Here is a 26,137-nt window from a genome sequence, read left to right on the forward strand (position 1 = left end):
CTCTCCAACTTCGCTAGCTACATCGCCAACCTACTACTCACATAACTTCCATTTCACCACAAGAAACGCCGCCTTTTATTATCCCTTAGCTCCGACGAATAAACTTTCATCTTCAAAAATGTCTCCTCAAGATTTCTCTCTTCTCTTTCTTCCTAATTCCGCCCTTTCCTCCGCTGTTCTCAGTTTTCCCCTCCTCGCCTGTTTCTTCTCCCTTCTCGCCGTCGTGGCCTTCTGGCTCCGCCCCGGCGGACTCGCCTGGGCTCTCTCCAATGTCCATCTTCGCAACCGGACCGCCATTCCCGGCCCTCACGGCCTGCCCCTCTTGGGTATGGTTATGTCATTTACCGGTCCTCTCACTCACAGAGTCCTCCAGAGGCTCGCGAAAGCCTTAAAGGCCGAGTCTTTAATGGCGTTCTCTGTGGGTTTTACTCGTTTCATCATCTCCAGTGACCCGGACACTGCTAAGGAGATTCTTGGCAGCCCTGCTTTCGCTGATAGGCCGGTGAAGGAGTCGGCCTATGAGCTGCTGTTCCACAAGGCCATGGGGTTTGCTCCCTACGGAGATTACTGGAGGAATCTGAGGAGAATCTCCGCCACCCATTTGTTCTGTCCGAGGAGGATAGCCTCCTTTGGGGCGTACAGAAACGAAATCGGGATGAAAATGGTGGATGAGATAAAGGGTGTGATGGAGAAAGAAGGAGAGGTTAAAGTCAAGAAAGTCCTCCACTTTGCCTCTCTCAACAATGTGATGAAGACCGTGTTTGGGAGATGCTATGATTTCACTACCCAGAAGGGCTCAGTGCTCGAGGAGCTTGTCAGTGAAGGGTATGACCTTCTTGGGACCTTCAACTGGACTGACCATTTCCCTGTACTAGGGTGGTTTGATTTGCAGGGCGTGAGAAGAAGATGCAGAGACTTGGTGGCGAAAGTTAATGTCTTTGTCGGAGACATCATCGACGACCACCGTACTCGAAGGTCCCAGAATCAACAACTTACTAAACCAGACGACTTCTCCGGGGACTTCGTCGATGTTCTTTTGGATATGGAGAATGAGAACAAGCTCAGTGCCTCTGAAATGACTGCTGTCCTCTGGGTATGTCTCTTTACATTTGTATGTGTTCGCGTTTCAGTTTGGTTAATGTTTTTCTTGTTCTCCTAATTTTGTCGTTTCCCCTTTAAGATATATATGTTGTTTTTTTTTTTGTTTGTGGCTATGATTTGTGCACTGATCTAATGATTTTTTGGGGCCGCCTGGAATATATGTTATTTCTGATGAATTCCTTCCTTTTGGTATCCTGATATGAGGAATCTGAATAATTTTTATCCCCCATTTTTGCATGTTGGATGTCGCACTCTCTGGTTTAATTTTTCACGTTTCATTTCTTTCCTTTTTTTTTTTGGTACTAAAACAAAAACAAGGGATATAGTTACTGAGTCAAAAAGTCTGGGTAATTTTGATAAAGTTCACTTTTTTTTTTTGTTTGGTTTTGGCCGAAACAGGAAATGTTGTTCAGGGGAACTGATACCGTGGCAATTTTGCTGGAATGGATTCTTGCGAGAATGGTTGTTCATCCGGAGATTCAGGCGAGGGCACAGGCGGAGATTGACAACGTTGTTGGTCGGAACAGGGCGGTGTCGGATTCCGACCTTCCAAATCTGCCATATCTGAACGCCATTGTGAAGGAGACTCTGAGGGTGCACCCGCCGGGGCCGCTGCTGTCGTGGGCGAGGCTGGCCGTCGAGGACACTCACGTCGGCGAGCACTTCATCCCGGCGGGGACGACGGCCATGGTGAACATGTACGCCATCACCCACGACGAGAGGATCTGGTCGGAGCCGGAGAAGTTCATGCCGGAGAGGTTCTTGGAGGAAGACGTGCCCATTATGGGCTCTGACCTGAGGCTGGCCCCGTTCGGCTCCGGCCGCCGCGTCTGCCCCGGCAAGGCGATGGGTTACGCCACCGTGCAGCTCTGGCTGGCTCAGCTGCTCCAGAACTTCAAGTGGGAGGCGTCTGGGGAGAAAGGGTTGGACTTGTCTGAGGTTCTTAAGCTGTCCATGGAGATGAAGCAGCCTCTGGCCTGCAAAGCGGTGGCTAGGGTTTTCTGAAGGAAGAAGATGAAGAAGGGTGTGGGGCGCTGCAATGGCGTTTGATCTCAATTTTGAAAGACAACTAACATGGGAGATCATCAATCAATCCAAGCTAGGAAGAATGTTGGCTGGCTATATATATTATATATATAATAAGTATTGTATTTGTTTCTAGTTTGATTTGTTTCCTTGTTTAGGGTTAGTGCCCTAGTGTTCTTATTTCTAGTAATGTATTTGGGGGTTTTCTAGTTTGGGTTAATTGGCATGGTAGAAGAAGCTTAGCTTCATGCATTGTAAACAGCTTGTATTTTGCAATTATTATCCAAGCATGTTATCAGTGTATTCACATGATCCAAGCATGTTATATCTAAAATGGTCAAATTCTTTACGCGTACAAGCATTTGATCCTGTCGATTGAATCAATGAGTCATCCTAATTTAAATCCTCTCAAATGTTTAGTCTATTGAAATGTAGAGGTCCCATGGAGAAGTATATTACATGTTTTTTTTTTTTTTTTTTTTTTTGGTTAAATCTTATTGTTTTATTCAAACAACCTAATTTTTGAAATACTCATAATAATAATGGAATTACATGCAAGGTGCGGAGGGGTTTGAGTGACCTAAGTATAATAATATAATATGGGTAGTTCTTAATGAGACGTTAAAATCAATATAATGCCTCATAAAAAATTTAAGTTGGTGAGATGTTTGAGTTGCTTAAGTATACTATTGGTTGTTCTTTCATCTTGTAAGAAATTATTTTGTTAGGATAATTTTAGTTTGAGGTAGTTGGACAACTGACATGATAATTATAAGCTATACTAGCGAACGTATTGAGTTCAGGTCTCTATGAAAACTCCCTATTGTAATTCAAATATTATATTCTTTGTTAACTAGAGTTACAATACGTCTTTCGTATAGAGATTGAGTACTTTAGTCATTGCGACTTTTGGGTAAATCAAAGAAATTGTTTTCTTGGGGGTGAGTGTTGTTGGTTAAATGTTAATAAACATTAAACATGTTTGGGCTGAGGATTAATTCTACAGTGGGTTTAAGAGTAACCTCATTTGTTGAAGTTTTTACATAATTTTTGTCATGTCACATGTGCAAAGGATGAGAGAGAGGAGAGAGGAGATAGAGAAAAAGGGGAGAAAAAGAAAAGAAAAAAGCACTGCCTCTCCTGCAAGGATGAGTTTTTTGCTGTGTTTAAAGGAAAAAGAACAAAAACTTGTCATTTGATTTTGATAGGGACTCAAAAAAAAAAAAAAAAAAAAAAAAAAAAAAAAAAAAAACTGAATGCCTGACCTGCAACACAACAGTGTTTCATTTGATTTTGACTGAGACTCAAAAAAAAAAAAAAAACCAAAACAAAACAAAAGCCTGAATGCCTGACTTGCAACACAACAGTGTTTCATCTGATTTTGATTGGGACACAAAAAAAAAAAAAAAAAAAAAAAAAAAAAAAAAAAAAAAAAAAAACCCTGAATGCGTGACCTGCAACACAGCAGTGTTTCATTTGATTTTCATTGGGACTCAAAAAAAAAAAAAAAAAAAACCTAAATGCCTGACCTGCAACACAGCAGTGTTTCATTTGATTTTGATTAGGACTAAAAAAAAGAGAAAAAAAGAAGCCTAAATGCCTGATGATGTAGCAAAAATAAGATGTGAGCTCGGGTGTGTTATGTCGTCCTCAGGGGATTGGGGGATATGGCACGCAATATGCAATCACAATGAACTAGACACTAGCATAAGGAAATCAACAAGAAGCTAAGCAAACTACAAGTTTAAGGAAATGATAAGACTAACACATATACACAAAGATAAACACAAAATAAGGAAATGGGACTCAAGCTAGGGAGCATTATCATCTAGATGCATAGCACAACCTAAAGATTGTGGAAAATCACACAACCAAGGAATAGAGGGGATGCACGTAGGAATCCTAGTCTATAAGTCACTCACGTGAGCAAATTAGCTAGGATTAGAACAAGGAATTGCCCCACTCTCGTGGTGAATCAACTCCAAGTTCTTCAAGAACACAAAGCATCTAAAACCCCCAATTTCTCCCATTTTCATAGGAAAAATCGGATTTATGCAAGGAGTGGCTTGAAATCTTGACCCAACTCTCATTGAGGCCAATAATCCTCCAAAACATGTCAATGAATGTTGTACACCATGCATTAACAAAATACGAACACAAATCCTTCATAAACTCAAGAACCCTAGGTAGGCAAAATCCCCTTTATGCAATAATCACAAATCAAGCATCAAGATATATAATACAACCCTAACTCAAGTCCATAAACTAACTACTCATGATTAAATAACATAAAGAACACAAAAGCATAAGTAACAAACATAAATCTTGCAAAAGAAAGGGATAAAAGGAAGGAAAGCTTCTCTATTGAAAATGGATGGTAGAATCTTAAAATCCAAGTGTAGATCCTTCAATACAAGCTTGAAATATGATAAAGAACCTAAATCTACACCTAATCTAATACTAAAATATGAAAAGAAAGAGTAGAAAATAGTTAGGGTTCGAATGGGGTTCAAAACCATAAAAAAATGAGTGAAACCTCAGTTAAAATAGAGCAGAGACGGAGGGTTTCGACGCGTCGAACATTTACAGTAAGAAAATCGCGACATTCTGCCCAATCTAGACGCGTCGAGAAATTTCTCGACGCGTCGAGCTCTACTCTGCAACAGAACTCCGTTTTGTAGGCTGATTTTGACCCTTTTGTCTTCAGAATTGGGCTTCGATGTCTTCATGAAAGTTGTAGCCCTTCGAGTCTTCTTTCCAATGGCGCAAAAATCACTTCATTTGGACATTCCTAGGCCGAGATATGGTCCAAAAACCAAACGGTAGTCAGTTTTGGTTTGTCAGTTTGGAACGTCAACTTCAAGGACAATTTGGACCCCTGTGGCTTCCTTTTTAGACTTTGATGTATTTATAAGAATTGTAGCCCTTTGAGTCTTCTTTCCAATGGAACAAGAATCACTTCATTTCAACACTCCTAGGCTGAGATATAGTCAAAATACCGAACAGTGGTCGAAATGAGCGAAAATTGCAATGCATTGATCTTTTGCTCCTCTTTTGTTTTGGTTTGCCCAAATGACCAACACCATTGAAAACACCACTCTTAGGCTCCTTTTGAAGTGTTTTAGCCATCCTCTTAGCTTCTCCTTGGCTCCCATTGACCTCTAATGCATCCAAAACGCTCCATTTGACTCCAATGTCCACCAAAATGCCTGAAAATACTCAACTTTGCTTCCAATGCTTTTCAAACCAAACTCCTTGCAAAATAACACAATTTAGTCCTAATCTCATGGAATTTGGAAGAATATATGAGCAAAATGGCCTAGTGAAAGGGGAGAAAATATAGACAATTAAGCACTTATCACCTGACATGCAACACAACAATGTTTCATTTGATTTTGATTGGGACTCACAAAAAAAAAAAAAAAAAAAAAAAAAAAAAAAAACAAAACAAAACAAAACAAAAAAAAAACAAAACAAAAGCCCGAATGCCTGACTTGCAACACAACAATGTTTCATTTGAGAAAAAGAACAAAAGCCTGAATGCCTGACATGCAACACATCAGTGTTTCATTTGATTTTGATTGGGACTCACAAAAAAAAAAAAAAAAACCCGAATGCCTGACCTGCAACACAACATTGTTTCATTTGAGAAAAAAGAACAAAAGCCTGAATGCCTGACATGCAACACAACAGTGTTTCATTTGATTTTGATTGGGACTCACAAAAAAAAAAAAAAAAAAAAAAAAAAAAAAAAAAAAAAAAAAAAAAAAAAAAAAAAACCCCGAATGCCTGACCTGCAACACAACATTGTTTCATTTGAGAAAAAAGAACAAAAGCCTGAATGCCTGACATGCAACACAATAGTGTTTCATTTGATTTTGATTGGGACTCACAAAAAAAAAAAAAAAAAAAAAAAAAAGCCTGAATGCCTAACCCGCAACACAACAGTGTTTCATTTAATTTTGATTGGGACTCAAAAAAAAAAAAAGAAAAAAAAAACTGAATGCCTGACCTGCAACACAGCAGTGTTTCATTTGGTTTTGATTGGGACTCAAAAAAAAAAAAGAAGCCTGAATGTCTGACCTGCAGCACAGCAGTTTTTCAATTGATTTTGATTGAGACTCACAAAAAACTCATCCTTGCAGGAGAAAGAAAGAAAGAAAAAAAAAAAAAAAAAAAAAAAAAACTCTCTTCCCCATTTGTTTAAAAACCCTCTAGTTTTTTTTTGGCTTGACAAAAAACTCCAAATAAATCACAAATGTAGTTGCTCTAAATATTACAAACAGTCACATGTTATCTACTTTGTATATGTTATGTTTGGGTGAAACATTTACTATTACGTAAAAAGTTATAACTAGTAGTAAATTTATATTTTTATTTTCTTATACTTGTATTGTCGACAGTTTCTAGCACCTGCTAGCCTCAATGACAACACATGCCTTCAAAACATGCTTTGGCACCAATTGTTAGATGAAATATTTACCACTACACCAAATGTTATACTCCGTTATTTAATAGGAATGGTGCAATTTGATTTTATTTTTATACTTATATATAGTATTCAATTTCACCTTCCAACGATACGATGTGGACTTGCCAACCTAGACCTCTACTCAACAAATTATTTGTTAATAATTTAATAAAGAAAAAAAGAAGTATAAAATATATTTCATACAAAAAGTTATAATGAGATAAATCAATTTAGGAATGACTAATAACTGAATAAAATCTAAACATGAATAATCAGTAAATTATGAACAGAAGATTCTATATAATTTAATGTGATATTTTTGTGAATACTTAATCGTTTTTCATGGAATATAATCTTTCAGCTTAACTAAAAATTTTCTATATCCCTAATCCCTACTTGTATATTAGCACTAGTGGCTTAACTTATACTAATCTCCAATCATTTGCCACAAATCAAACCATATAATCATAGTTTCTCTTTATAATTCATATCTTCGTCCCTTTAATCTTTATTCTTCAATTCCTAGCTTTGCTTTGTGCTCTATTCCACGCTAGCATAGAGCAATAGGCTTTTTGCATTGATATATGGGAATGAAATTAAATGGTGTGAATGGTGGTATACCAAGATTCTCTTCCTTTTTTCACTTTTTTTTTAGTACATTTTAAATTATTAGGGAATTTGTAAAGTTATAATAGACATTTATATCGAGTACAATTATGCATATATACTATTTGTAGCATATCATATATTGTTGAAAATTTATTTCTACACTATATATAATTAGAATTGTCATCGGGGACCAGCGGAAAATTATTTTGTGGATCTGGGTCCACCTTGTAAGGTGGACCTGACTCTAAATGTTCACAATTTACTTTTTAAAAAAAAAAAATTTACAATTTGTATACTACGAACATACAATGTTAACATATATGTAATTGGTTACCTTGTTTTATATTCATAAGTTACTTTTAAATACTGTAGTCACATAATATTAAAATATTAAGATTTGGTGACCATGTATTGTATTCACAATTAAATTTCTTTATATAACTGTTATGTAAACAATTTATATTCTAGAAATTCACAATTTCAATATTAAAAGTACATAATTTATACATCGTTTAGGATCAGGGTCCACCAATACCCTCCCTGCCACCTTCAAGGAACCATCATTCAAATTATGAAAATAGGAAATTTGGAATTTGGTGAAAATTGAAAACTAAAGGGATGGGGCGCGTTTGCCCGGAGATCAAAGGGGCAATTTTTATTTTTTTTTTAATTTTTATTTTTCATTTCAAATGATATGATCTTAACAATGTAGAACCTAAGCTACAAATGATTGAGGAATAAGAACCCACACTAAAGCACCCAAAAATAATAATTTTTTTTTTGTTTTTTTTTTTTTTTTTCGTGTGGGATTATATTCCAAATCATTTTCTTTACCCATAGCTATAACAAAAGAATGAAATTCTTGTAGAAGTACCTGTGAAAAGCCTCTCTCCTTTTTCCCACCTGTAAAGAAAAAGATGCATTTTGGATTTGAATATCCAAAATTATTATTATTATTACTGATAATATATATATTACTCACAGTTCCAGACTCCCTTCCCATCCATATCACTTGCAACTTGCTTTGCCTTCTCTTTTTGCTGATTCTCGACCAACGTACCATCCCCTTTCTTTATTTATTCTTCTGTTTTTTTCACTTATGGAGATTTTTTAATTTTTTTTTAAAATAAAGATATCAATTTTTCTGTTCTTCATCAGACATATTTTTGGGCTGGTGAAAATAAGATCTGCAATACTAAGGTTTAAAATCCACATACACGCATGTATAATATTATTGTTTTTTAAAAATATATAGTCCGCAGATTGAAAAGTGGTCAGAAAGTTAGTCTAAAAGAAACTTTCTAAAAAAAAAAAAAAAAAAAAGTTTCTGATGGTATACATGTTCAATGGTCATCTAGAAAGTTGTGGTGTATTGTTAAAGAGTGACAGTATTAAGTATTAATGTGACCTGACTAAGATTTAAATGACTATCTGTGTTTGTTTATTTCCCAAAAAACTTGAGTCAATACACCAAAACCAACATCATTTACTCAGAGACTTCTTGAATCAATTTCATTGAATTGTGAACCAAACTATATTATATATCTTTGGTGTAACATGAGTTGAACAACTCAATGCCAAAATATTATTATGAGAATATCAAAACAAATAGTGGTATATATGTTTAATGAAAAGAGATGATAAAAGATATATACCAGAAAGCTAGCTTGTGAAAGAAGCAAGAATTGTTTATGTGTATATTGGGCATCTCCTATGTGTTCCATATATCGATGTATGCAATGCAATATTGGAAGAGGACAAGTATTCCTTAGCTTTGACCCACCACCCCAATACGTTTTTGCTCCTAAATTCTCTTGTCTTTATTATCCTATTTATTTCCCAAAGATTTCCTCCTTTTATTGGGAATATTAATCATCACATTTTTGCATGCATGCTTTGCATGGAATTTTTGAGAGGCAATCGCGTTCACCTTATGTCATGGATGCCAATCCTAAATTTATAATTTTTCTAGATAATCGTTTTGGCCATACATAATGATGAGTGTCATTTGTAAACTTATAATTTTTCTTAAATCTATAATTTTTTCTGGACAGTCGTCGTCACTTGGTCATACATTCTAAGTGTCACTCGTAAACTTATAATTTCTCTTAACATGCATAACAAGATTTATATTATAAATATCATATCAACCATAACATGATTCATACAAGAATTTTTCTTTAGTTGTTTCTTGATGGGCAAAACGTATGTAGCGTGAAACCTTACAAAGATTTATAGGTTGGAGGAAGAGATTAAACCATAATATAAGTAGGATGTTAACTTTTATATAACTATTTATTTATATATTCTTCCTTCCCTAACTTTTTTTTTTTTTTTTTTTTTTTTGGGTTAGTGGATGGATAGCTAGGTACATAGATGATTTTGTTAGGATTTTTTTTTTTTTTTGATAGTGATGATTTTGTTAGGATAATTGAGCACAAAGTGCTTGATATTAATATAGTACTCCGTAATATAAAGAATTTTAGTACCATATTAATACATCAGTAGAAAGAGGTAATTAAATTCTCTCTCTCTCTCTTTTTATTTTATTTTATTAATACATGTAGTGTGATGACATCCCGGTTACCATTCCAAATGAATGGTCATAGGTTTGAATATCGGTGATGGAGGTTTAAATTCTTTGAGTTGAAAATATTTGAGAAAATATAGAATAGAACAAAAATATCTTGTAAAGAATTTTGAGTAGTATTTCAAAAAAAAAAATAATAATAAAGAAACACTTCTGCACCAAGGTTTCATTTATCCTACATTGCTAGATATGTTAACGATTCTTTTACTTTTATTCTTTTACACTGTAGAATATGCTCATTAACGTTAAATCAATCTTTATAATATAATAACTAAGCACTTACTCATAATCGTGTCTATCATTATCTCTTGGTTGGACTAAAAAACATAACAAAAAAATCAATTGGTCATTTGGTCTTTGCCATTGAGTTGCAATATAATAAGAATTTATAGTTGCTAAGAAAGGAAAGACCAAAAAGGCAAGAAAAGTGAATTTTGGGATCTAGAATTGTTTGTTGCTTCGTTTGTAAATATGATATAAGCTACGCATAATTATCCAATATAAATTTCGAGGATGAATTTAAATCTTGGGATAAATTTTTAAAAAGTGTCTCTGTTTTATTTATTTTATTGTTTAAGTAAAGTTTTTTTTTTTTTTTTTTAATGACAACTTCTTATCTTAATTAACTCGTGTTAGGGTGAATCAATTTTAAGTATTTAAAATAGTGAAAAAATAATTCTTACTTTTAAGTAGTCATATACATAATTTAACATTTAGGGTGAATATAAGAATAAAATTTTTTTTATTACTTTTCTATAATCCTGACAAGTAATCTATTCCTACTTCCTAGGTTTTATAAAAAAGAGGCATTCAGGTAAAAAAAGATGTGAGATTTGAGTTGTTGATCTGTCCACATCAAATGCTGAGATCTTACCTTTTTCTTTTTCTTTTCTTTTCTTTTTTTTTTTAATGGGCCCCTCTTTTTATTTGATCCAATATATACACATAGTGACATTTTGGTAATTTTTTCTAATTTTGAAGTGCAAAAGTTTTGTTTTTTAGGTGTATTAATTTTGTTCTTCAAGTACACAAGTTTTGTTCTTCAAGACTCAATTAAGCACAAAAAGTCACTTAGAACTAAATCGAGTAAAACCACGATATTCGAGAATTATATTGTGTATTAACTCAAATGTAAAATAATCTCATATATCGATTTGGTTGATTACTGGCTATTTATACACACACGAGGAAAAGTTAATTTGAGAACAATGCTGCTTTAAAAAAAATTGTGAAATAATCTCATATGTTTATATAGGTCGATCAAGGTTTGAAAATAAAGAAATTAATATAAAAACACGATGACATTTTTATAATTACTATAATGCACTGTGCAAAGTTTAACCGTGCATTTTTTGATATGTTACAGGCTTACAGCCATCCAACTTGAGAGCATTTTTATATATCAATCATGACACACTGTCACGTATCAATAGATACATTTTGAAACTTTTTTTAACACACATAATAATTACAAAAATGTCAAAGTATTTTTTGTTCATTTTTCATTATTTTTTAATCTTTGATAACTTAGATGGACAAATCAATTATTCCAAATTTTATACAAGAAGTATTGTTCATTTGTACGTTATCATATGCTCCTAGTAGTTATCGTGATTGCTACAGTAACGATATATATTTTTTGATAACAACATTCTTGTAGGACCAAAAATTATGTACCACGTAAGAAAGACATCAAAATATTAAGGTTGTAAAGCACTAAACATACAAATTGATTGATTTAATAATTTAGGTCATGAAATAAGTTGATTTGAGAACACAAATTTTGCATCGCCCCATCGATCTCCCTTTCAAATTTGACACAGAATAAGTTCTTTGTTAGCTTGTGATTTAACTTCCCCCCATTTTTTTTTTCTTGGGTGATGAGGAATATCAGCTACCACCTTCTCAAATCACACAAAAGAAATAAATCGCATTAATAAGACCTTGTGTGATGGGTTCGATTAGGAAGATATTAAAGTCGTGACCTTTATCAGGTATAAGAATTATTCTCCACCTATAAGTAATAGGCATATAGCCACCTATTATATGCATAAATAAAATAATTTAATTTGTATAGTGGTTGTGAATATACCATAAAACATTTGGAGTGTTATCAATCGATACCAATTAAAATCATGGTACAACCACATCAAAAGTAGTTGATTAGCTGTATTTATTCCTCTCATTAAGCACACTTCAATAAAAGTTTGAAGTTGACAGTCACATGTTGGGAATTGAATGAGGCTAGAATGATGATTTTTATTTATTTTTTTGAATGCTACTAACTCTATTACAATGTAGTGTCTATTTGTAATTACTTTTTCAACTCTCTGAAACACAAAAAGTCAATATCACCTCCACTAAGGCTCAAACCCACAATTTCTTATATAAGAATCCAACCTTAGTGCCATTAAACCACAAAATCTTTGTTTTTAATTCTCCTTATTATCTGCCCCGTATAAGATTGTGTAGTGTAAGATTATACTTTGATCTACAGGAAACTCTGCAACCGCTACTCAAAAGTGTGGTGCCGTGTGACCCTAGCCGGCTAATAGATCACTCTCGAAAATAGTGATTGTCAAGTTAACGGTCAGTATTTTGTTTGATTATACTTGTTGATGCTACCCCATGTTAGGTGTGTTGATATTTTTATCTATACACTAACTAGATCATTTTTGGCAATGGAGGAGTGAGGGGGAGTGGGGGACCATAGGTCCATATGCCAGTTTTTGCTAGATAGGTATCATTAATATAATAATTAGCAATTATTAATGAATGTTTAGCCTATGAGATTCTCACAAAAACCCCAGCAACACCTCAAAGGGCATTCCACAAACATCATTTCTTGATTAATTAACAATAATCATAGTAATGGAGAACATCATTATTATATAAACAGTCGTACTGATGTTGGATTAGTGCTGTCATAAACGCGATTAAGGATCGATAATTGTATATATATTATAAAAACAAAGAGGATGGAGGACAACTTAGCTTATTCCTGCTTCTTATCATGTATGCAGTGAATGATTCTGCCTGTGAAAGTTCCCTTAGTGTTAATAATGTGTTACAACTTGAGGGTTATGGACCATTGCTAACATTAAACAATTATAGTTCTCGCTGTCTGTCTTGCCTGGTTCATGTTCATTCGCAGAATTCCAGGATCCAGCATGGGACATCAATTTTTTTTTTTAAGATTGTTGTGGTTAGGCTTCTTGGATCCCCATCAGGTGTGAATGGGGATCCATTTGTGACTTGGGTAATCATTCATAATCTTTTTTTGGCTTTGCTTTTTCTATTCTCCTTTATCTCTAATGAATTCTTAATGCCTACAATGATGAATGATGGTGCCATTAATAATTGGAAATTGTAACATTTTTATTTGAACAAAATGTTCATCCAATATACATTGAGATTAGGGATGCGGTTCGAACTGTCCGATTCCATAATATTTGGAGCAGGAATCGCGGTTCCGGTTGCTCTGCCATCTCCTTCGCCGGAGAAGGCATCCAAACGACTGTCGCCGGTGTTTTTTATCATAACATAATCAGAATTTTGTCGGAACTCTAGTGACTTGTAATTATAGGTTATCAACCAATTTTTGGACCTCAATTCCCTAAATAACATGTTTAAGGTTTAATTGCAACCTTTAAAAGTTTAAATACCTAATTGACTTTTTGAATAATATTCAAGGGCCTATTTGATTATTTTTTCTTATTATTATTATTTTTAATTTAGTAATATTGGATTGGGTAGCCAGCCCAAATCCACAACATAGAGTTTATGAAACAGGCCGGAGCCCATAGGGTAACAAGATGTAAGGTCAGGAAGATTTTGTTTAAAAAGGCCCATCAAGTATGGTGGGCCGATGCCCGAGATTGGCCCACCGCTCCCCCTCTGGCAAATTATGCCATGGATCCGTGTCCACAATGAATTGAAATTGTACATTCATAACTCCACAATAAAAAAACGCGTCATTTAGTTTAAAAAAAAAAAAAAAAAAATCGCGCGTGTTTTGTCGTTAACAGCGTTATTTTTTTTAGATTATGAATGTACAGTTATGCAATTATGAAATTATGAACACAGAGCTCTAATATTATGAACTTACAATTATGAACATATAGTGATAAAATTATAACCATGGAGCTTTAAAATTGTGAATATAGAGCTTCGAAGATTATGAATGTACAGTTATAGAGTTATGAATGTACAGTTATGGAGTTATGAATCTATGGTTATGGAGTTATGAATCTACAATTATGGAATTATGAATGTACATTTATTGATCGAATTATGAACAAAGAGCTCTAACATTATGAACTTACAACTATGAACATATAGTGATAAAATTATGAACATAGATCTCTAAAATTGTGAACATAGAGCTTCGAAAATTATGAATGTACAATTATGGAGTTATGAATGTACAATTATGGAGTTATGAATGTACAGTTATGGAGTTATGAATGTACAATTATAAAGTTATGAACGTACAATTATGGAGTTATGAATGTACAATTATCAACATATAGTAATAAAATTATGAACATATACTCCTACAACGAAGCGGTCTGATTTAAAAAAAAAAAAAAAAAAAAAAAAAAAAAAAAGATAACAGTGCCTAACGGCACTGATGCTGGACACGGGTCCATAGCATAACGATTGTCCCCCTCTCAACTGGGGTCTTTTCACTCTTTTGCCCAATAGTTATGATGTGCAACCGAATGCACCATGCGCATGGTGCATACGATGCAAAGCGACGTCGTTTTGACTAAAAACGCGCGTCCCACTTAAAAAAAAAATCAGGTTCGATTCTTGGCAACAGCATTATTGTGGATATATAGTTATGAATTTCTGGATATATAGTTATGAATTTATGGATATTTAGTTCATTCATTGTGGATATTTAGTTTATTCATTGTAGATATTTACTTCATTCATTCACTGTTGATATATAGTTATGAATTTATGGATATTTAGTTCATTCATTCACTATGGATATATAGTTATGAATTTGTGGATATATAGTTATTAATTTATGGATATATAGTTATGAATTTATGGATATATAAAAATGCTATTGTCAGGAATCGAACCTGATTTCTTTTTTAAGTGGGACGCGCGTTTTTTAAATAAAACGACGTCGTTTTCCATCGTATGCACCATGCGCATGGTGCACAACATAATTTGCGTCTTTTGCCCATTAGCGATTGGGCCTCCCAAACGGGCTAAGCCCAGTGTTTCTTCGGGACTTAATGCATATGGGCCGTGGTTGTTATTGGGCCTTGAACTTGATCCCAATAGAGCCACGTAGGCATAGGTGACAGATGTTTTTTTCCCATAGTTCACCTTAAAATTTTCGAATTTGAAAACGTTGTCGGGCGCTTTAAATTTGACTTTTCTTCAACGGGCAGCACCGACAAAACCAGTTGTAATTTCCTTAAAAAAACAAAATAATTTCGTCGGCGAACGGATCTCGTGAAGTAATAGGCTGCCACGTATACCGTTGAAAAGACGGCTGGGCCCGTGGTAAAGCCGTCCCGCACGACAAGGCCCACTTCGGCCCATTAACATCCCCACGCGTCCTTTCTGGACCGCTCCGTCTGTGCCGTTAACGTCGGTCGTGCATGCCACGTCACGTGACATTTCCATGTTTTCTCTTTTAACTTTCCTCAATTACGCCGTAAGCAAATATTCTCATTTCCTTATTCGCTTCTAATTAATTACTTTTTATAGTTCAATTACCTAAAAACAATTTAATATCTAATCGAGTGACTTATTTGATATTATTCTTATAATTAATAGGTGTCATAAAATGGTTGATCTACTTTTAATTTAATATTAAAGTAACAAATTAATTAACGTCATGTAAGGAGAGGAAATATGGAGATAAACATTAAAAATGCATTTTTTGGAATCTTATTATAATTATTATTTGATTTGATTTGATTTGATTATAATTATTAAAAATGCAAGTTTTCATAATTCTTCCTAAATCATTCTTTCTTCGTGCTTCCCCTCTTTCCAGGGTGATGAAGTGATGATGCTCATGCACTACAAATCAACTACTGCATTTTTTTATTGGCCAATTATATATATATATATATATATATATATATATATATATATATATATATATATATATATATATATATAAAAGTAAAGGAAAATGTATGCAACTTAACCAATGTGGAATGGTGTGTTTAAAAAATTCTTGAACAATATATCATTCTAATTTCTCTACCATTTTTTTTTTTTAAAAAAAATTGATTAGATAAATTTTAATTGAAGCAAAATTTATCTTTTCAATCCAAAAGTATGAATTTAAGAGAAATAATGTGAATGTATAAATTTTTTTTAAAATGTATCTAGAATTTTCACTGTCGAATACAGTAATTAATCTCCTCGCTAAATTGTATATAATTCAAAGAGTAAATGACTTTAATCTAATATCCAATGTCCAATGTAAGAAAAATAATGTGATTGAAATGAGTATATCGCTCTAATGAAATCTCCTTAGACAATTACACACTACTGTCTTGTAACGTGCGCATCTCCCTATGTCACGTGCTTCGTTCTTGCTTTTCTTTCTATACTCAGGAGTTTCATATCATCGGCACTACTCCTTCGAAAATTTTTTATTGACCAAATTATATATGTGGGAAGTTTATACAACTTAATCAATGTGGAATGGTGTGTTTAAAAAATCATTTGAGCAATATATCACTCTAATTTCTCTACCAATTTAAAAAAAAAAAATTGATTAGATAAATTTACTTAAAGCAAAATTTATAAAGTATGAATATAAGAGAAATAATGTGACTAAAAGAAACATTAGATTTTCTTTTGGTATATTTATAATTTTCTCGCTGAATTGAATGCACCTCGATAGACGATTTTAATTTGATGTTCTAAGGGGGTGTTTGGTTCACGGAATTTTAAATTACTCCAAGTAATAATATTACTTCCAAAAAAATAATGTGAAATTTTGAGAAGATCATATTATCTTATGTGTTTAGTTTAGATTATGTAATATAATATTACCTTGTTTGAAACGAGTATATCACTCTAATTTCCTTAATAATGTTCACACTATTATCTTGTTAGTTGTAACGTGCATATCTCCCATGTCACGTGCTTAGTTCTTGATTTTCTTTCTATACTCGGGAGTTTCATATCATCGTACTCCCTCGAGAATTTTGCCTTGCTTCTTCTTCATTGCGCAAATTCTATCTTCCCTATATATACACAGATCATAACCCAGAGTTGTCTCAGATCTCCACCTCTCAAGCTCTGTGACCCACCTTCCAATCTCCCTCTTTCACACCAATGGCGGGTTCTTTGTATGCATCTGTGCCTGCCACCCCTCTGCTCAAAGACGAGCTCGATATCGTGATTCCCACGATCCGGAACTTGGACTTCCTCGAGCAATGGAGGCCGTTCTTCCAGCCTTACCATTTGATTATCGTCCAGGACGGAGATCCTTCCAGGACTATTAAGGTCCCTGAGGGGTTCGATTACGAGCTCTACAACCGCAACGACATTAATCGCATTCTCGGACCCAAGGCCTCCTGCATTTCCTTCAAGGACTCTGCTTGCCGTTGCTTTGGGTACATGGTGTCCAAGAAGAAGTATGTCTTCACCATTGACGACGACTGCTTTGTAAGTTTCGTTTGTTTATGTCTGGGTATTGATAAAGTTCGGATTTTTATGCGTTTACTGCTTCTTGATCTGGTGGATTCCGTGGTAGAATTTGAATTTTGGTCTTTGCTTCTTGTTCTTCAATTGATAAAAAAAAATTGATCTTTTTGAAATTCTGAATGGATCTGCTGTTGAATTCCTATTCCCATACCTTACTTTTCAGAAATTGGATAGATTTGTAGTGTTGTACTCTTGTGTTTATTATTGGATTTGGATAGAATGAATTAGTTCCAATCTGCATTCTACTTATAACAACTTTCTCTTATTGTTAATTTAGCATATTTATGATAGCTAAATTAAGGATTGCATTGTGTTCTTGTTATCTCTTTGAGTATTGTTCTTGTTGATTAGTTTCCATTACTTTTGAAAGTTGGCATTGTGGCAGCCCTGTCTTGTTCTCTGTCCTGGTGGATACTAAAACCTCCATGATATATTAATGCATTAGACTCTATGCAAGAGATTTTAGATTCAATTATAGAGTAGTTTGTTAAGCAATGTTAACTTATCTTCCAGTTTGGATACTAAAACCATGTTTGTGTTGTTTACTTCAATTGGATTCAGATGGTTCCTTGTCTTGGAGTTTCGATTTGAGACTCTTTTGCTTGCATTGAGTTTGGGGTGTTCTATTTTATCTGGTTTTGATATATTGGGTTTGTTTTGTGTATGTAAAGGTTGCCAAGGATCCATCTGGGAAAGATATCAATGCACTTGAGCAGCACATTAAGAACTTGTTGTCCCCATCGACTCCGTTTTTCTTCAACACCTTGTATGATCCATACCGAGAAGGTGCAGATTTTGTCCGTGGGTATCCATTCAGTTTCCGTGAAGGTGTACCAACCGCTGTTTCTCATGGTCTCTGGCTTAACATCCCGGATTATGATGCGCCCACTCAGCTTGTCAAGCCTCTCGAGAGGAACACTAGGTGTGTAACAGCTCAATGTGTTTCGTTTCTTCACACTCCTATCTTTTAACACGGTCACTAACCCCCCGTTGCTATTGTTTTCCAGGTATGTTGATGCGATATTGACAATTCCAAAGGGAACCATATTCCCAATGTGTGGTATGAATTTGGCATTCAATCGCGAACTCATTGGCCCCGCCATGTATTTTGGACTCATGGGTGATGGACAGCCTATTGGCCGCTATGATGATATGTGGGCTGGCTGGTGTACTAAGGTAATCTAAGCTCTAAGTGGTGTTTAGTAAATAACTGTTAGCTGATTGAGTTACTGAGTTTGATTAGTTGATAGCGTTAGCTGATTGTAGAAAGATGTTTGGTAAATTAGCTGTTAGCTGATAGCTGATTACATGAGCAATTTTTTGAATTTTAGCGTTTTAAAGCAATAATTTGTTACAAAAAGCTAATTAATCAAACACTTATATCTGCATAACCTGCATTATACTAACGACTTACATGAAGTTTTATATAGTATATTTCTTTCGTTCGTTTCATTTACAAAAGACTATTGTTCCCCCGATGCCAGGTGATCTGTGACCACCTCGGATTAGGAGTGAAGACCGGTTTGCCCTACATCTGGCACAGCAAAGCGAGCAATCCTTTCGTGAACCTTAAGAAGGAATACAAGGGCATCTACTGGCAAGAAGAGCTGATCCCGTTTTTCCAGACTGTGACTCTCCCGAAGGACTGCACCAGTGTCCAGGTGTGCTACCTCGAGCTGGCGAAGCTAGTGAAAGCGAAGCTTGGGAAGATTGACGATTACTTTAACAAGCTGGCAGATGCAATGGTCACATGGATCCAAGCTTGGGATGAGCTGAACCCATCTGGAGGTGCCACCAAGTTACCAAATGGCAGCAAAAAGTAGACATTAAATTATTAATAGATCCAAATATTATATAGATTTCTCAGAGGCATAGGCTTGTGCCAGTGGTATCTTGTTTGACCATCCTTTTGCAGAAGGCTTTGGACTATCTATGTTTATGCATTTGATTTAAATACATTGAGCATATTATTCTTTGATTATCAGCTTATAAAAGACTCAGATTCTTAATGTTTTAGGAATGTTTTATTTTTGTTTGTTGGATTCTGTGTTTATGCTGCTTGAATTCTTGAAGAATGGCTAGGTATGACAGTTAGCTTTGTGAGAGAAAACTCAAATAGTTAAAAACAACCATCACAGGAAACAAATCAAATATCATATGCCCGCATGGGCTTTAATGGTTTAGTAGGCAGTATTTTGGAAAAGCGACCAAAGTTTGAATCTTGACGGTCACACTGTGGAATTATGTTTAAAGTAAGCAGATCCCTTGTGCGCACCAGATTCAGGTTGCGAATCTTGACGGTCACAGTGTGGAATTATGTCCAAAGTGAACAGATCCCTTATGCGCACCAGCATTCTGTGTGCTATTTACAAACATTTCAAGATCTTCAAATGGGCAAATGTATCAGCACCCACAAGTCTTCAATTTCCAATATATATTAGGGGGACTGAAAATGGTTTTTGATCCAGTCCATGCAACCAATGCACTCATTAGTTGTACCTCTTTGGATGGACCATTTGCAGCAGGAGGAAGAGACTATATATGCAGACACACAGTATATGTAACTTTTAGCAGGAGTTGATCAGAGGACTGTAGAATGTGGATATAGCCCAACTTCTGCAATTCCAAACTTATGAAGGACATTGACACATTATGATAGAGGTTATATATAATTAGGATGGTAACGAGTCAAATAATATTGAATATTCGGCTCTCTTCAATTTTAATAAGACGAATTTAAATATAACGTTAGCCAATACGTACCCGTATTGAGTTTAGAAAGGACGACATTGCAAATTGCAATGCATTGCATTATATTGCCATCTCTATCTTCATCATTGTTCGGGATACATAGTAAGGTACAATGTAGTTTTCTTCATGTCTTGCATTTCCATGTGCTCCATTTAATCTTTTTGTATTACTTAAATCTTGACAAATGAATTAAAATCTGTCACTTTAGCGGCTTAATAAAATTAAAAGTGACATTAAGAATTATTATGAATCATCAAAGAAGGAAACCCCACCTCCCTTGCACCAGAAAATTATCGAATATCATCCATCTGTACCAACAAAAGTGAGGGAGGACCACCATCAACACTCAAATCAAATTGAAAAGAAAGCACGACAAGAACATCAATTGTGAATTGTCTCAACTCAATACTTCACGCTTTCTCAATTCATATTGACAAGCCCCAATCAAATTCAATATAGGCCCTCAAGGTACTCATCCACCCTTCTCCCGCTACAAATAATCTATCCAGCATTAATTCTACCACATATTAATATCATTATACAAAATCAACTAAAATAATTTAAATTTTACAGTAATTAATTATACTTTTATGTTATTTTCAAAAAAAAAAAATTATACTTTTATGTTCTGTTCAAAATTCACAATAATCGTTTGAAACATTACTGTAATTCCAAAATAAATTTGAAAAAAATAAATTGAAGATGTATTTTCCTCTTTTTGCATTATTATATTTTGTTATTTGTATTTTATTTTATTTTTTACCAAATCCGAGGTCTGATTCCTTTGTACATCCATTAGGCATGCGTCGTGATTGGCTGACCAAAAGTAGAAGACACTAGAGTTACCGTTGGATAATAAGGTTATTTCATTGCGACACGTGTCAACTGTCGCCTTACCTGATCCTCTCGTAAATTTACAGCCGTTTTTACAGTGCATAAGCCCAATGCTAAAGTTACCACCCTGTCATTTTGAGTGACGGGTGAGGTAAAAGAGTCTACATTAATTTAGATTTTTAAAAAATAGAATATTTATATTGATAGTTAAACTTGAAATCTTCAAATTCTATGTAAATAATTTAATTAATTTAATTGGGATTACCTCCAAATATTTTAAATAATACGTTTAATTATTTATAAAATATTACTTTAACCGAATTAATAACCCACAAAAAATATATAAATTATATTAAATAGATCGTATATAATGGGTTTGATTGAGAGAGTATTGGTAAAAATTTTGAAATTATAATTACACAATATACAATAAAAGAAAATTTGTTGAGCAATATATATTTTTAATTTTATATAAAAATTTGTTTGAATATAAATTAAAACTCGTTTGTCATGATAATTAAGATGTGAAATAGATAATCGTTGTCGGGCTGAAAATATTTTAGAAATAAAAACCCACAGCTTCTGACTTGACATTACGATGGATGATAAAGTTATATGCAAAGGATATGATGGATTCTGTTTCAAGATTTTTCTTATGGGGTTGGATGGTAGAGATGAAAAGGGGAAATGGAAAAGAAAATATAGTAGAAATATATCCATAGATAAATAAATTATTTACAATAAATTAAAAGAATTCCAGTCCATCAACCCATGAACAAGAATTCAGAAAGTGCATTTTTTGCCCATTTTGGTTGAGTTTAAGATAGTTGCATTCTAAATATTTGATTCTGAACTGAGTCTTTTATTTAAGCTAAAAGCGACCCTTACTATCTTACACTGTCATACACTGTCAATATCAAATGTTTATCGCTACATAAAAGTTATAGCTGCTTATCCTCAAAAAAAAAAAAAAAGTATAGCTACTTAGCGACAAACACAATTTTATTTTTCTGTATTTGTATAGTAGTACGCCAATGCTGCTTTTTATGATGGATGTTGGAATCGACCTTCCAAGCATTTGCTCTAATACCAATTGTCAAGTTAAGCGATTATCACTATGTCAAAATTAAAGATATAGCTAGCTAGTAATAAAGACACAACTTTATTTCTTTATACTTACATAACAGTCAACACCATGTTTCGATAACATATGTTGAACTCGGTCCTCCACGCCTCCGCCCAATCTAACAGTTAAATTAGTTGGTCTGAGCCTCCACCCATTCTTTGATGCAAAATTCAAGCCGAATATATAAATATTTAAAATTTGTTTTATACTAAATTAATGCTTGAATTGAATCATAAACATTATAACTTTAATCTTAAAAAAATATTACGAAGTATAAACTTTTTATCTGATAGGTGATTTTAGGAGTGGTCTGAATTTCAAATGGGGTGCTTTAATGACTTACAGTAGCTTAGAGATATTTGATAATGACTTGAAAATATAGTGAAGTGTTCACTACGTTGAAAGGGTTTCCAAAATGTCACACACAAAAGCGACCAATCGATATTTTTGAAAGCCCACACTACATTGATAAGTCATACTCAGTTTAACATCTTAGTCTGTAGTTGAATGTAGTAGGTCCTTTTTTATAGTTGTGTTTTGTCTGGTATTTTTATAACATTTAGTATATAAAAATTATGAATATTCAGTATATAAATTGTATATTTGTAGACTCGAGTCTAACTTATAAAGTAGATTTAGGTCTATAAGAATAATATGTCGAATTGGAGACTATAATTTAGTCAAAATTATGTATTAGAAACATAATTTAACATTTTGCTAATGGTAATTATTGGTTATTACATATTTATTTCCGAATGAGGAGCAGACACGTACGAGGCCGAATATCACTGTTTGGTTGTCGTTCCGTAAGGTAATGTGATGTGAAACTTTAATTTGCCCAAACAAGACAAAAGGAAACCCTCAGAGAACAGTAAATTAAAGCAGTCCCTCCAAACTAGGGCAAAACAGAACATTAATTAAATAAATTTGTGTTTATATATGTTTAACTTACAGGTCCAATATACAGTATTTGGAAAAAAAGGTCAAGATTTGAACCTCAGCAGTAGAGTGTGCATACTAATCACGGTATGTTAACATCCAATCCACACCCTTAATAGATTCTCTATGAATGTGCCTATCAAATTATTGTAAAATTCATTTATAAGAAGAGTTTACTAATACTTGTTGTTTTCATAATAAATAATTTCAAGATTATACTTTGATTTACAGAGAAGTCTACAACATAAACATGTTCAAATGTGGGCTCTGAGTGAAGACCGCCTTATAACCTTAGTCAATAAAGAACTATAAAAAGGTAACCCAACTCAGTTTGTCTACATGATTGCATTGTTACGGTTCCCAGACATGTCTAGAGAACCTTGTGGTGCAATCGTATCCAGGTGTGGTGCAATCACGTAATAAGTACGGTGCAATTCTTTACAAGTTCGCAGTTCGCTCGTTAAGGTGGTTCTGGATTATGTACTTTTATATATATGCACCATATATAGTTCATCTTCACTACCAGGCCACTACATTATTCCTTTCTCCACCTTTCATTCTGCTCCATTTTAGGCACCTACTGCCCCTTCAAATTCCTGGCACTACCAAAAAAGTAGTGTCTTCTTAATAGCTACCATTTCAGTCTAGAATAATACCACTCAGATCATTTCTCTCATACCATCATCTCTCAAAAGAGTGTGTTAAATACCTGTACTGCTACTTCATTATCACTCAGACTTAATTGAGAGAGAAAAAGAGAAAGTGAAAGAGAAAGATCTCCTGAGCAGCTAGCTAGAGAGAGAGAGAAATGGGAAGGGGAAAAGTTGAGCTAAAGAGAATAGAGAACAAGATAAACAGGCAGGTGACTTTTGCTAAGAGGAGAAATGGGCTTCTCAAGAAAGCTTATGAACTCTCTATTCTCTGCGATGCTGAGGTCGCTCTCATCATCTTCTCCAACCGTGGTAAACTCTTCGAGTTTTGTAGCAGCTCTAGGTACTCTCTCTCTCTCTCTACATATTCATATCATCAAACCCTTCCTAGCTAGGTATACACTGTAATCCTTAATTTCCTCGTAAACCTGTGTTGTTGGGTGAATTCTGTCAGCATCCATGGATTCTATCTCTTAGATCAAACTCCCAAATCGCAAAATTGGGCGTTCTTGCTTGAATCACTTGCTGGGATTTTCAGCATTTAATTGTTTGATGATTTTCTTTAAAAAAAAAAAAAATTGTTTAATGGATCACTGTTAAGATTTGATCTGCAGAAGACAAAGGTGAGGTGTCATGTTCTACAGATTACAGTTGTATTATCTGTGTTCTTTGAGTTCCAAGGTGGGAGGGAAGAGTAGGCTATCTGGGTAGGCTGCTTCTCCAAAGCGTCTGTAAATCTTTAAATAACACCCACTGGCCCTCTCTCTCTCTATACATACATACGCACATAAATATGTATATATGATGGAATCTTTATAAAAATTGTTCCTATATATGATGGAATATCGATCTGACCAGGTAGGGTTTTAACCATTGTGTAATTAGGTGATACTATGAAGGAAACCTTGTTTTTGTATGAAACCACTAGTTAATAAATTGAATCTTTTTATAATACTCCTTTTTTTTTTGGATGACGAGCCAAACTTACAGTTATTACTCGAAAATATACACTAGATAAATCTTTTTTTGTAATCTTAGCCAGCAAAGAATCACAAGTAAATCAACTTAGGTTAATCAAGGACAATGAAAACCAATCTAGTTTGTCCATATTTGACCTCAACTGAAACCAATAAGAACAATAAGCCCCATAGAAAGTCGACCTTGAACCTTGTGTTACCAAACCAACAACTTGAATAAAGCTAGAATAATAATTCTTTCTATTTGCCTTGAAAGGAGTGGGCGAGTGAGTGCAGTGGAACGTGATCTTTTTAGTGTGTTTGGCGTCATATTACACAAGAACGGAATACCCAGTCCATAATAACTGTGGATTTCTCTCGTCTAAAAAAAACTATATTTACTTATTATTTGTTTTTTTTTTCCCCAAAAATTAGCATGATGAAGACCCTGGAAAAGTACCATCACTGCAATTATGCTTCACTGGAGGCCAACCAATCTAACACTCAGGTGAGACGATACCTATGTATATCTTTCGAATAATACGATGATGATGCATATATAAAGACGACAGTGTTTTGGAACAGGACAACTACCATGAATATCTGAAGTTAAAGGCTAAGGTTGAGCTCCTGCAACGATCTCAAAGGTGAACTGATTAACGTCCATCAACTAATTAAAGTCTCACATTCAATATTTGGGGAAGTGTGACAACAAATGAACTTTAAAGCCATTTTCATTATCAATCTCACATTCTCGTAAAAAAAACAAAAAAGAATATAATACTTCAATGCTTAAGTTACTAAGTTATATGATATAGCTTGAACCCTACTATATATTTAGGGTAAGGCTGTGTATATATGGTGCACCTATTTGATTGTAATTCTTTGATTGTAGAAACCTTCTTGGGGAAGATCTTGGTCCCTTGAGCATAAAGGATCTGGGGCATCTTGAGCACCAAGTAGAGTCTTCTTTGACCCAAATTCGATCCACAAAGGTAGTTAAATATTACTTGAATTAACTAATTATGACTAACTTATACATCAACGAAAATTTTATTGTGTCTGTAACAATTATAACAATTACTATAAGTTTGCGATGATTTGTTCTTTCCTTTGGGATTTGCAGACCCAATCTATGATGAATCAGCTTGCAGAGCTCCAACAAAAGGTAAGAATTTTGATTACTCCAAAGTAATATTATATTGTTATCATCACCAAAATCTTATAAGAAATATAATCATGAGTGGATATCTGTAAATATTAAATTCATAATGTGGAATGGGCAGAAGTTTGCCTGGAATGATTTTGGGAGGAGATTTCCCAAAGGAATTGGGTGGAGGTTTGCCTAAGGGGCTAGTTCTGAGCTTAAGTTTTGGAGAAAAC

General features: G+C 34.2%; 3 protein-coding genes across 5 annotated transcripts in view; all 3 read left to right on the top strand.

Annotated features, from left to right (window-relative positions):
- Positions 1-21,768, top strand: LOC109149647 (cytochrome P450 78A5-like). Of its 2 annotated transcripts, XM_019297546.1 has the most exons (4): positions 1-1,093; positions 1,501-2,127; positions 8,532-8,540; positions 21,758-21,768. In XM_019297546.1, the coding sequence occupies exons 1-2, from the start codon at positions 119-121 to the stop codon at positions 2,104-2,106; spliced, it is 1,581 nt and encodes a 526-aa protein (XP_019153091.1). In that variant the 5' UTR covers positions 1-118; the 3' UTR covers positions 2,107-2,127; positions 8,532-8,540; positions 21,758-21,768. The 2 variants fall into 2 exon arrangements, with proteins under 2 accessions (XP_019153091.1, XP_019153090.1); XM_019297545.1 differs by lacking the exons at positions 8,532-8,540; positions 21,758-21,768 and having other exon boundaries at positions 1,501-2,439.
- LOC109149648 (alpha-1,4-glucan-protein synthase [UDP-forming] 2-like) overlaps positions 16,956-26,137 on the top strand; it is a 22,238-nt gene continuing 13,056 nt past the window's right edge. Inside the window, exons 1-5 of one of the 2 annotated variants that reach the window (XR_002048989.1) lie at positions 17,127-17,459; positions 18,170-18,420; positions 18,506-18,674; positions 18,983-19,432; positions 23,844-23,848. Coding sequence is in view for 1 of the 2 variants with exons in the window: in XM_019297548.1 (XP_019153093.1) it covers positions 17,127-17,459; positions 18,170-18,420; positions 18,506-18,674; positions 18,983-19,321 (1,092 nt within the window). In the remaining variant the exon portion in view is untranslated. Of the gene's footprint in view, positions 17,460-18,169; positions 18,421-18,505; positions 18,675-18,982; positions 19,433-23,843; positions 23,849-26,137 lie in introns of those variants that run through there. The other variant, XM_019297548.1, reaches the window with a different exon arrangement.
- The window catches only part of LOC109149650 (MADS-box protein CMB1-like), a 3,557-nt gene continuing 1,263 nt past the window's right edge, over positions 23,844-26,137 (top strand). Inside the window, exons 1-5 of the mRNA XM_019297551.1 lie at positions 23,844-24,141; positions 25,190-25,262; positions 25,340-25,401; positions 25,650-25,749; positions 25,881-25,922. Of these exons, the coding sequence (XP_019153096.1) occupies positions 23,957-24,141; positions 25,190-25,262; positions 25,340-25,401; positions 25,650-25,749; positions 25,881-25,922 (462 nt within the window). The 5' untranslated portion in view covers positions 23,844-23,956. The remainder of the gene's footprint in view (positions 24,142-25,189; positions 25,263-25,339; positions 25,402-25,649; positions 25,750-25,880; positions 25,923-26,137) is intronic.

This window comes from Ipomoea nil, unplaced genomic scaffold (genome assembly GCF_001879475.1).
Source record: "Ipomoea nil cultivar Tokyo-kokei standard unplaced genomic scaffold, Asagao_1.1 scaffold2159, whole genome shotgun sequence".
Classification (NCBI taxonomy): Eukaryota; Viridiplantae; Streptophyta; class Magnoliopsida; order Solanales; family Convolvulaceae; genus Ipomoea; species Ipomoea nil.